This window comes from Amborella trichopoda, chromosome 1, assembly GCF_054954075.1.
Source record: "Amborella trichopoda isolate Santa Cruz 75 chromosome 1, AtrichopodaSantaCruz75HAP2 v2.0, whole genome shotgun sequence".
Taxonomy (NCBI): domain Eukaryota; kingdom Viridiplantae; phylum Streptophyta; class Magnoliopsida; order Amborellales; family Amborellaceae; genus Amborella; species Amborella trichopoda.
In genome coordinates, this window is record NC_142336.1 from 6,324,273 (window position 1) to 6,337,667 (window position 13,395).

Sequence of the window (13,395 nt, forward strand, 5' to 3'; positions counted from 1 at the left end):
TTTTGTACACATAATCCCATATGATTGATATTTTGAATTGTCCATGTTAAGACAGCGCTCTCTCCAAACAGGGCTATAGTTTCAAGTAACCCCAAAAAAATGGAAGGAAAAACAAATTTAATAAAAAGAAGCTAAAAGAGTCACCATTTCACACGAACAAGGGAAAATCAAGTTCCTCCTTTTTTATTATATAACCGTCTCCGCCCAATCTTTCGATTCAAACCCCTCCAAATTTTCTTCCTTCTATCAAAACGGATTTGATTATACTCTTAAGCACAAAAATCACTTCTTCTACAGTGATGGATGGAAGTGTCCTAAGTGGAAAACCGCCATCAACTCTTTGCTTTCCTACTCTCTCTCTCCCCCCCTTATAATCTTTTCAAGCTCTTCTTTCTAGCATCCATCTTCTTCTTATCAACCTGAACTTTGTTACCCACACCTATCACAACACTACTACCTTCCTTCTTTTGCAGTGTGTTTAGAGGTGGGATTGCGTCAGCAGTGGTTGAGCTTGCATTCTCTTGGCCACTACTCTTGTTGTTGTTGTTGTTGCCCATGCAAGAGGAGAGAGGTGGAAGAGGGGCTGCTGCTGCTGCTGCAGCAGGGCCCACTACTGTGTTGGTCTGGTCCACATTTAGGGCGGTGGTGGACTCTGAGATGGCAGTCTTGGGCTTGGCCTTGGGCTTGAGGGCATGGATGCCGGTGTAGAGCCTGCACACACATTAAAGAAAGTGAAGATCACAAATTTCTCATAGCATGAAATAAGTGAAATACGATCTCACTCTCTCTCTCTCCGTGCGTGCATGCATTAGAACATGAAATAAGATCAAACTCTCTATCGCTCTTCTATCATATGCAAGGAAACTGAAAACATCAAAAACATGAAACACGGTTTAACACACTCTCACATCACAAAACCAACATCAAAGGCACGACAACCTTCTCTTGTGCAAGAAATAACCACCACATTGACATCAGAAGCCACACCATCTTGTGAACTATTTTAACATTTCTCATATGCAGGGAAAATAGTATCACAAACATGAGAACAAGGTCGAACACACACACACACACTCGTGTCAGGAAACCAACATTAAGGGCACGTCAAAATCTCGTGTCACGTACAAGAGAACCATCATAAATCACACCAACTCATGAAAAGAAAAGGAAATTTATCAAAAAGCAACCAAGAGATGAACTATTTAAAAAATCTCACCATTTCTATTGATTTAATTTAAAAAAAAACAAGGAAACTAACAAAAAAAGAAACAGAAAAATATACAATGAGACCGTTTATCTTTGGTACAAGGTGGTCACAATTGATCTTGACCATTGAATGTGAAATTGGATGGTTGCATTTATTCCATCGACCATGCACAAACTTCAAAAGAATTTTTTTCGAACTTTGTGACACACCAAAGCTACAGATTTCACATCAGATGGTTGTACATAATTGTGACCTCTTTATGTCAAAGGTAAATTGTCTCATTGTTTACAATCCCAACAGAAACAAAGAGATGAAACTATTTAACATCCCACCCATTATTTTTTATTTAATATCGAGAAGCCCATCAAAGACACGTAATCAAGAATTAGGATAGTTGATAAATGTGAAATTGTTGATATTTTAGGCGTGATTTGATAAATGAGGTGTGGTTTGATATAGTCTGCAAAGAAAAGGAAGTAACTGTGAGTGTTGGGAGCTTAGACCCAACATCCACTGTCCATACTGCCAAAGGAGTTGGAATTGTCCGCTTTTAAAGCTGCCTTATTTTTAAGCGGTAAGGGTTACTCAGCTCCACTAGGATAAATAGGACTGGGGGATGCATAATGAAACTTGTACGTGATACTATAGTACCCATTTGGATTGGTCTCATGAAATTAGGGTTTAGAGCCCAAGCAAAGAGAAAAGTAAGTGCAGAAATTAAACTGTTGGGTGAGCAGATATGGACTAGAGTGAGAACGCTGGTGTCTCAGGGTTTTGAGCCCAAGCAAAAAGGAGAGTGTGGTTGTGGGGGAGTGTGCTACCAAGCACTACAAACAAGGCAAACTGCAATGGTATTATAGTATCTGGTCTCGAGAAAAATTCACAGAAGTATGCAGCACTCCCTTGCTCCCTCTCAACTACATCTTGGTGCGTAGACTTAAAAGCATGGTGAATTAACACTAGTGACCAGATGATGGTGATCTACACCAAACTCTCGTCTCAGTAATAACTACAACAAGCTCTTAACAATACAAAGACCAAAAAGGTATCTGGCAAATCCAAATCCTGGCACTTACATAGCGGTACAAATTTTATTAGCACAGTAAACCAACCAAGACTTGCAATCTATCAAAAAGCATGGTGAATTAACACTAGTGACCAGATGATGGTGATCTACACCAAACTCTCGTCTCAGTAATAACTACAACAAGCTCTTAACAATACAAAGACCAAAAAGGTATCTGGCAAATCCAAATCCTGGCACTTACATAGCGGTACAAATTTTATTAGCACAGTAAACCAACCAAGACTTGCAATCTATCAAAAAGCATGGTGAATTAACACTAGTGACCAGATGATGGTGATCTACACCAAACTCTCGTCTCAGTAATAACTACAACAAGCTCTTAACAATACAAAGACCAAAAAGGTATCTGGCAAATCCAAATCCTGGCACTTACATAGCGGTACAAATTTTATTAGCACAGTAAACCAACCAAGACTTGCAATCTATCAAAAAGCATGGTGAATTAACACTAGTGACCAGATGATGGTGATCTACACCAAACTCTCGTCTCAGTAATAACTACAACAAGCTCTTAACAATACAAAGACCAAAAAGGTATCTGGCAAATCCAAATCCTGGCACTTACATAGCGGTACAAATTTTATTAGCACAGTAAACCAACCAAGACTTGCAATCTATCAAAAATTCTGTGCAACATGTGGTTCAAAATTCATTTCATTGGCACATTATCATATATTTGTAACACATATGTTAGCATTCTAGTTCCACTCAACACTCGGATTACATTTATAATTGTTTTGAATATCAAGAAAGAAAAAGTTCGAAAGGTATAGATGCCTCACCTGGCATGCCGAGCATATTCCTCATAATCTTCAAGCAACATCTTACCAGCTTGTTCATTCAAAGCTGATTCTGGGAAGGGTTCTATCAGTAGACATCTGACAACCTGTTATCATCACATAACCACAGAATTAGGTTCACGTTATTTTCCGTATTTCCACTCGTTTTCATGGTAAAATGCTAAGAAATTATTTAGTGTCTGAACTGTAATGCTCAACTGACAGGGCACCACTAATTATGATAGTAAGATAGTTTTTTAGTTTTAGGAAATTTATCAAAATACCCATGAGGCACTATTTAATATTTTTACACATTTGCAACTATTCTAACTCATGATCATTCGTCTTTTGATGGGCATCTCAAAATTAAATCAAACACTATGGGTAATTGTTAAATAGTTCATCTCTTATAGGTATTTTTATAAATTTTCCTTTAGTATTACGCAATAGTACTTGGAGATAAATTTAGACTCTGCAAACAAATTAAAAACATTGTCTAGGACACTAATCACAACCTCCAGTGAAAAAACACTCCTTGCTCAAACAGAACTTCAAGATACCTTAACTAGGAAATTTTAGAAGAGAGAACGCTCAAAAGATTCTGGAATTGAACACTAGGCGAGAGGGTCCTTTTTGCAAAGTGCACAATTTCAGGCAGTCCCTTTCATGTATTTCACCTAGGTTTCTTTCTCTCTCTTGTTCTAGGTCATTTAGGTAGTGTTAGTGTCGTATCTACTACATGCCTAAAGTGTACAGTACTTTGGTGTAAAAAGCTAGCACAAAATATACATATAAATTACAGTTTGTCCTTTTATTACACAAAATGAGCTGGCTGAGTGATAGATTTCAGAACTCCCACAAAAGATGTCAAAACTTCATAGCCTTCTAGAACTCTTTAGTTATGTATATAGCCAGTGTCCGAACACATTGACACGCAATACGAACCCCACCTAAGGTGTTGGGGTAACGTGCATTTAGGTCATCATTCATGGCAAAGACACAAAACCCAAAAAATTACATTCTCATTTTTCGAGCAATCAAAGTGCTGCATCATCAATTAATCTCATATCCGAGTATAATGGACCAACTGAACTAAAACAACAAAAAGACAGCTTTATCTCCCAATCAAAAGAAAAAAAGGCCCTTACATATCCGAATCACAAAGCCTTATCCTCGTCAAACTCTTGTCAAAGAAAGCTATTAACATCACAATCCTACACCCACCCCCACCAAAAAGACTCTGACCTAAAAGAAACAGTATGAGAAGTGTCTCAAAGATCTCTACCAAGCTCAAACCTTCAAATTTCAACTTTCTTCCAGAGTTACGTAAACCTCAGTTATTCAGAACTTTATGCCTCTAACATATGACATGCAGTTGAAACAGTATCAACAGCTCGACAAAGTAATAACATAAGCAACAATGTATTCCAATGATGACTTGTAAAGTTATAGATACTTTGTAGAATTGCAAGAGCATTTTATGGTATTAATCTGTGTAAGAAAACTCTTAACTCGCCTGAGTTACTCGGACTCAACAGCAACATCCCCAGTTCAGGGTATATATGATATATTGTAATTAATTAATCTATAATTGATTTATTCCATATGCAGCCACATGTGCTACTACAATAGCAACTCACCACATGTGCCAATACAATGGTCACATTCACCAATACAATCACCGCATGCGATAACACAATGTCTATATGCCAACACAATGGCCACATGCACATACATCCTCCCACTTGGTCATATGGGCCGAGCCTAGTAATCTGTCACCACATGTGCCAATACAATGGTCACATCCACCAATACAATCACTGCATGTGCTAACACAATGTCCATGCCAACACAATGGCCACATGCACATACATCCTCCCACTTGGTTATATGAGGGCTGAGCCTAGCAATCTGTCAAAGGTTCACTCCTATTTTTGAGCACTACCAGTGTGACAATGCTTTGTCAAGAGATTTTTCTGATGCTTTTGCAGATGTACCTCTCATGACAAATATTCATAGTTTTATTATGAAGTGACTACCTCTCAAAATTTCCATAATGTCATGTTAAAACAGATTTCGCTACTCATGATAGAAAGAAAACATATTCTTGTAATGGATTTTTATCATGAGGATTTCAGGCTAGTAGCACATATGGCCATTGTATTGGTGCATGTGACCATCGTGTAGGCACATGTGGTGAGTGGCTATTGTAGTAACACATGCGACCATTGTGTTGGCAAATGCGACCATTGTGTTGGCACATGGCAAGTGGCTATTGTAGTAACGCATGTGGCGATTGTGTTGGCAAATGTGAACATTGTGTTGGTGCATGTGGTGAGTGGTTACTGTATTAGCACATGTGGTCATTATGTTGGCGCATGCGTTTGTTGGCACATGTGACCATTGTGTTGGTGCAGGTGACGAGTGGCTATGCCATTGTGTTGGCACATGCAGTCATTGTGTTGGCAGATGTGGTGGCCATGAGGCCTCACAATGGCATACTATTTTTCATGAGTTAACAAAATCCGCATTAGCATGACAATCCTCGTGTAATTTGCTCCTCACGATGCCATTCTATGCTGCATGAGTTGACAAAATCCACATTAGCGTGACTCATGATGTGATTTGCCCTCACGATGCCAAACTATTTTGAATGAGTTGACAAATTCGCATTAGAGTGAAAATCCTCATTATGTAAATTGCCCTTACCATGACTGATAAATCAGCGTTAGCATGAAAATCTTCATGATGGCATGGCAAATATTTTGTGCAAAAAATCTGTAACTTGGTTATCCTTTATAAATTTCTTTCTAAATATAATATATAAAATAAATAACTATTTTCTAAATGATTTCAGACGAATCATATGAGGAAAAGCACATGCCTAAATCCTTGGAGGGCCGTTTCTCAAAGACCGATCAGGGAAGGTTTAGAGAGAAGGAAATATATGGGCAAATCTTGTGACTAAGAAAGACCAAGTGGGAATTTGTTGGAACCATGTCACAATTGACTAAAGCCTTTTATGGGAAAATCTTGTGTCTAAGGAACGCTAGTGCATTCGACCTTTTGACTAAGAGAAAGATGTTGGAATAATGGCCCAAAGGCCTCATAATTAATGTGGGGTCCATTTCCTAATGGCCATATTCCAAATGGCTATATTCTTAATGGCCATATTCCCAATGGCTATATTCTTAATGGCCATATTTCTAACAGCCATATCCCCAATAGTCATATTCCCAATGGTCATATTCCCAATGGTCATATTTCCAACTGTCAAATTTGGAAAGCTTAAATATAGGGGCTAGCTACCCATTTGGAACATAGCCTAAGTAATACATTTATGTTTTCTTTTCCTACATTTTATAATTCCCTCATTTTTCTAAGAATTCGGATAAAATGATCCATTACCTAAGTAATATTTTTCTATTTTCTGAAAACTTCTTTCTCAACTTACATATACTATGATGTTGTTTTCCTTTCTAGTTTTTCCCCATTTTTTACTATTTTTTCAGGTGTTTTTCCAAATTCTTTCCTGAAATTTTTGCGTCATTGGGGGGCTTGGTGAAGACTCCGGCTAGTCTACTACAATTGTCCTGAGTTTTCGGTGTTCCAAGGGCCCAAGTTCCATGTTGGAGCTGCCACTTTTTCCTCGTTATTAACTATTAAAAGATTCATACAAATATGTGGTCACAAGTAGTTTGAAGTAGTGTCATGCCAACATCATTAATGTATCATTCATCATGCCATTATTATGGACCTAATATATCTAACAATGGGTATATAAAAAAATATTACCACATTTGACCACTAAGGATGTGGGTTGCAATACCAACAATACCATTGATTTGCAGCAATAGTGCTGGGAAAATTATTAAGAAAATGAGTGATTGAATGTGCTCCTATTTAAATAAGGAAAAGTTTTATGTGAGTCAGCTGATGCAAGAGCCCGCTCACCTGTGAAGTCCAAACCTTAAGATAGATATTGAAGATGGATGATGTGTAAAGTGCACCGCACCAAAATAACATATGAACATTGCAAAAACGATCCCCAAAAAAAGCACATTTTAATTTTTATTAAAATTTGATTTTTTATTTTATTTTTTTCCACATTCATGATCACCTTGGCCTAGATCATGAATTCCTAAAAATTTGGATCAACAATCCATTTTTAAGATGGATTTTAGAGGGGGGATGCATGTGTACATATGAGTCGGCTGACACATAGAAACCCCATCCTTTAAATAAGATACATAAATTTCAATTGAATTAAAGGGCAATATGGGAGTGACTGGAATGATGAAGATGGATGAAGTGTAAAGTGCACCGGACCAAAATAAATATGAATGGTGCAAAAAAGATCCCCAAAAAAACATATTTTAATTTTCTTAAAAAATTGATTTTTTTTTTTCCATATTCATGATTGCCTTGGCCTAGATCATGAATTCCTAAAAAATTGGATAAAAAAGAAACATGCCTAGGTGGCTAGAGGGGTCTCGTCACCAAGGATTGATATCCAATATTCATGATCGCCTTTTTTTTCCATTTTTAAGATGGATTTTAGATGGGGGATGCATGTGTACATATGAGTCGGCAGACTCTAGAATCCCCATCCTTCAAATAATATGCATATATTTCAATTGAATAAAAGGGTAATATGGGAGTGACTGGTAGTCTTCAGAGATGGCACTAGACTAATGAGATAGGAGGTATCGAAATGCATGCTTTGTTCATCTTGTAGTAGTGGCTTCAACCATTCTAGAAATTGATCGTGACCAGTGATACAGTAAATTGGCTGTACATTTCTGGAGGGACTATATCATAGTGGAATGGAAGCTCAGTCAGAACGAATTTTAGTGGATGAATGTTGTGGACACTGGACACTCACTTGGATCAAGGGGTTTCCAAAAAAATTATGACCCACTGGGGAGACTCAATTAAGCCCATGAACCCCTTACTACAAGCCCGTCATAGAGTGCCCTAATCTTTCAGTATTTTTAATTCTTAAGATCCAATGTTGACAAAAGAAACACACCTAGGTGGCTAGACCATTTTTCTTACAGTGAAAATACTATTGTTAATTTTAAGGCCTACATTTAGTTAACATTATGACCGTTTAGGCAAATGAAACTATTAAAGATTGACCAAAAACTTTAGAAATTAAATTGTGGATTAGAAATTAAATTGTGGCTAAAAGGTTACAAGTTTCATATCAACTAATATATAGTAACAGAAAATTATCCAATATGTTTGTGAGATTTCGGGGAAATTCATCGAAAATTTAACATTGGTTTCCAAACCATGCATTTGACTTCAGCAGATAAAGGATCCTACAACACACCACAAATATAACCAACAGAAACCCACTAATTCAATTAGCTATACAGGCCATTTAAATTACCACATATATAAAAAATAGAATGTAAGAATAAGAACACTTCAACCCATCAAGATATCTTACTGGTGAAAACCATTCAAGTTCATATATGTAAATTAGAACTTACAAGAAGCACATGGCGCAATCCAAGACTGGGGTTCCAATCCTTCTTCAAGGTGTTCACACAAATCTCACCATTGGTGGCAACATTTGGATGAAAGATTTTAGTCAAAAAGTAACCTGAAATAGGTGGAAAGAGTGTTTTTACTAACTTCAGTTGTGCGAACAAATAATGTCAACACTACTAGAGAATGGAGAAACACCAACTTCATCCGGAAACTGACCCTTAGGAGGTGAGTGTGGAAAGTCATGAGATAACACCAACTTCATCCGGAAAACACCATTTTCATAGGGGGTACCAGCTGCAAGGTGAATAAATGCGACAAACATGCATTGGGCACATCATCCAAAAAATTAGACCATGATATGTGGTTTTCACAAGATAAATGTTAGCGTAACTACCATATACCTGGACCCTCTATGTCTGCATATATAGTAGAAAAGTTATCATCATTTATGCCAACTTTAATTCCCTCGGGTGGAGTCTCATCAAGATTCTTCAACTCCTTTGCAAGTTCTCTTATAACAGTGGGTGGAAGATTTTCATTGGTAGCCTGAACAAATGCATCGAAGCATTTAAGAGCAGCAGAAGAAATGCTGACTTGGAAACACAAATTAAACAAATACATAATGTAAAGGAGTTACCATAGCCTTCCAAGAAATAAGCCTTTGTCGCTTGTAAAATTGTCAGTTCCCAGAAATAACTTGTTAAGCTAGTGTTCTCAACTGCTTGCAAATTTGGAAAAATATGATGTGACCAAATTCATGCCACAAAAAGTCACCACTTAAATCTCAAATATGGTTGACCTGCAATAATAATTCAGAAAAAAAGATTTTGAGTTTTCACTCTTCCAATCAAACAGCAGTAAGAATAATAAATGGGTATATTGCCAAGCCCCCGCAGCCTCCCAGGCCATTTGCACCAATGTTCTAGATTCAATATTTTACATTTGGGTCCTAAAATCTATATTCTGCCACCAACATGCTGTAACCATTTCAATCATGAGTCATTTTCCAAGAGGTTCTTCACAAACATGTAGCTAAAGATATAATACGTGTATGATGTCATCAAATTCATGCTACACAGAGTCACCAATTGATTGCTTTTGAGCTGCAATAATTCAGAAAATATTGTTTGAGTTTTGACTCGTGCTATCAAACAGAACAATAAGAATAATATAATAATTGGTAATTTTGGCAAGCCCCAGCCTCCCTGAGCCATTAGCAGTAAAGATCGACTATATTCAAGATTTTGCATTTAGGTTCCCACATAACACAAATTTTCAAGATTTTATGTAACACATTCTGCAACTAACATGGTGTTGCTGTTTCAACCATTAGTTGTTTTCCAAGAGGTTCTTTAAGAACATATAACTAAAGATATAACACATACATATATAGCTAAAGATATTTTCCTTTATCACTGAGGATGGACTAGATTAGAGATTTTGCATTTACGCCCCATAATATCAAGCATTATACAAATTTTCAAGATCTTATGTAACACATTGTGCAACCAACATGGTGTTACTGTTTCAACCATTAGTTATTTTCTCAGAGGTTCTTCAAGAACATATAGCTAAAGAAATAATATGTACATATATAATAGCTAAGGATATTTTCCAAGAGGTGCTGTAAGAACATATAGCTAAGGATATAATACATGTACATTGTGAACCTTATCTTAATATAAAGGGATTGTCCACAAAGAGACCATTTACCTTTTGCAAATGGAGGTCACAATCATTCTTGTTCATTGAATAAACACGAAGTTCCAAAAAAAAATGCTCAAACTTCGTGACCCACCCCAAGCCATCCAATTTGACATCTAATGAGTGGAAATGATTGTTACCTCCATGTACAAAAAAGAAATAGTCTCTTTGTAGACAATCACTAATATAAGACATCTGGCTCTATCAAAATCTCAATTTTGAAGTTAGCATAGTTACAAAACTGCAAGTAGCATTTCTGAAAGATGAGGTCTCCACCATTTTGCAGAAACACTAGAGAGATTTTCTCTTATTTCACTGAGGTACTTAATATGCAGAGTAGACACTCCTTATAAATTGCTACAAAAATGATCTTTCAAGAAACTACATAAAACAGAAAAAAAAAATCATTTTTGAAAGTTTTTTAATTTGATAATAATTCCAATCTTCAATAGCCCTAACTAACAAAATACAGATCACTCCAATTAAACAATTAATTTTTAGAGCAATGGTATGTTAAATTATCAAAATGTAAGTGTCATTGTTATCTATGAAGAATTATGCCTACTGTTAATTGATATATACCACCAGCAGTTTAGAATAACTTGCAAGATATGCTTCCACTAGATGGCCCTGTAACTTAGGGAAGGGATGGGAATATTTGATTGTAAGATATATAAAGGAAAAAGCACATTCAGTCCCTGCTGATAAAATGAAGATTTCTTTTATCATTTTTACTCAGGAGAAGTTATTATGAACTGAGTTGCTGAATAGATTTATGACTTTTATTTTTAATGATATATTATTATTATTTCATATATCTATGGATCCACTTGTGAATCCCTTGTTATAAAGAAGTACAGTTCAACCAATCTCATGTTCTCCATCTACCAATACTGCAATTGAGGAATCATGTACACTTGGGATGACGGAAGTCATAAGGAAATGCAGAGGATGAGACTCTGAAGAGAGAAGGGAATTCTCAGAGGGGAATTCAAAGAATGACACACCAAAAGAAATATATGGAGCACAAGGATAAGGCAAAAGAACCTTCAAGAAAGGATGGAGGAAATAAAGAGAGGAGATACAAATGGCAGGGATGAGAAATGAAAGCAGTAGCTCCATTGGAGCATGAAACTAAAGCTGAAAAGTTTACTAGCAAATAAGATTTAGACAAATAGGAGGTTTAAAAAAAGAAAAAACAGTCACAACCTTAACAAGTGACATGGTTATTGACCACGCTACATCAGAATTGCTCTACCTTGCCTGAGATGCTTAAACTCTTTCCTCCAAAGACATACACAATAAAAACACCAAATATTCATTACTCATGTCCAATTAAACTCATTTTTTGCTATAAATGGACACCAGAATCAATGAGAAAATCACTCGTTTCTTTTAAACCTTTAATTTACCCCGTGATAAAAAACCAAAGACATATACCAAACAATGAAAGAAAACCTATCCACCAACCAAAGGTCATTACACAGAACAGAATTAGGAACCTACGAGCATGTGAATCAATCAAACCATCTTTTTCTTTTTGTGATTCTCTTCCATTTGAACAAGTTTCTTTCAAATTCCGCAAGTAGACACAGAAAAAGACCAATCTCCCAAAAACTTCATTAACAAATTTATGTGGCTCTATAATGATGAAAGCATTGAGACCACTAGCATAAAAACAATGATATAAATGCTTCAAACATATTAAATATTTAATAAGCCAAAGAAACCCAGGTTCACCAGAACAAAGACCAACCATAACATAAACAGATGAATCCACAAAGAGAGGACTATATCAAATTTATTCACCTATTCAAGAATGATAGCCAAATTCAAAAAATAAAAATGAACAAAGATCCATGATCTATTTCTTTTTTTGAGTGTTGGCACCAAGATCCATCACCTCAACAAATAACTCACAGGGAGGATCTAATGTTTCTTCTCATATCTTACAAAAAAAACCATAAGAATGAAACCAAAGTGCACCGCATAGAAATGATAAATTCAACAAATGATCCAATCCATCAGAACCACCTGATCATAACAAAAACATAAAAAACACCAAATTGACAAAAAGAAAGGAACCAAACTCTCAATATGCAATTACAAAGTGCATCGTTACCGCATTGTTCACGATTCTAGCCAAAGAAACATCTTTTAAACTCGAAAAAAGATAAAATAAAAACACAATAAACTAGCGAACCAGACAAAAACAGGAACCTTTACCACCCTAAAATACCAAAAACCACCCTACTCCACCATAAAGAACCCTAATATAGAACCCAAGTCAACCCAAAAAGGGCCTACTTCCCCAAAAAGAAAACCAATATGGACGACCCATATGTCTGAATTTACAGTGATAATCAATTGCAGTCCATAATCCCTTTCGCAACAAAATGAGGAACGAGAATATACATAAAAATTCAAAATTTTCACCATTTTATTCCACAAAGAAAGCAATTACCAGATACTGAGCATGCCATTTTGCATGCAAACACTACACGGCCCCAAAGTGAAACAGGATAACCTCTCTTTCATACAAATAGCTAAAAAGAGTACATGATCAAGCAAATCATTCACCATTTTCAACAAGAAAAACCGAAAGCATTAACCCTAAACAGAAAGTCTCGATCCGAAAAGAATGGATAAAATTGACTAACCTTAGCATGTTCCAGATTTCTCTATCGGTCTCTCTCTCTCTTCACTGCGATCACAAGCCTTTACAGAAAGCGAAATGGCATTATTGACGCAAAATCATGTGCTCTGCTCCTATATATTTAGTGTGAGAGAGAGAGAAAGAGAGAGAGAGTACAGAGCGTGAAGCGAAAATGAGAGAGAGAGAGGAAAAATAAGGTAGCGAGAGAACATAGAGAGAGTGAAGCGTGAAAGAAATGTAGAGAGAGACAGAGGGAGGTAAGGAATGAGTTAGAAAGAGAGCAGCGAGAAAACAAGAGAGAAAAACGATCTAATTTTTAGAGAGAGAAAATAACGAGAATATAATATTTAGAGAGAGAAGAAAGATATATAAAGCGAAAACAAGGAGAAACCCATATTTAGACAGAGAAAACAGCCAGAAAACAATATTTAGAGAGAGAAAGAGACTGATCTATAGAGAG

General features: G+C 36.3%; 1 protein-coding gene across 3 annotated transcripts; it reads right to left on the reverse strand.

Moving 5' to 3' along the window:
- UBC22 (ubiquitin-conjugating enzyme 22) lies at positions 1–13,145 on the reverse strand. 3 transcript variants are annotated; one of them, XM_006832830.4, is made up of 7 exons: positions 12,940–13,145; positions 9,213–9,374; positions 8,977–9,121; positions 8,792–8,869; positions 8,575–8,687; positions 3,077–3,180; positions 1–711 (listed from the first exon to the last, which is right to left on the reverse strand). In XM_006832830.4, exons 2-7 carry the CDS (start codon positions 9,213–9,215, stop codon positions 369–371), a joined length of 786 nt encoding a protein of 261 aa, XP_006832893.1. In that variant the 5' UTR covers positions 9,216–9,374; positions 12,940–13,145; the 3' UTR covers positions 1–368. The 3 variants fall into 3 exon arrangements, with proteins under 3 accessions (XP_006832893.1, XP_011620407.1, XP_020518002.1); XM_011622105.3 differs by having other exon boundaries at positions 12,744–13,022; XM_020662343.2 differs by lacking the exon at positions 12,940–13,145 and adding an exon at positions 12,370–12,692.
- Positions 13,146–13,395: the final 250 nt, after the last annotated feature.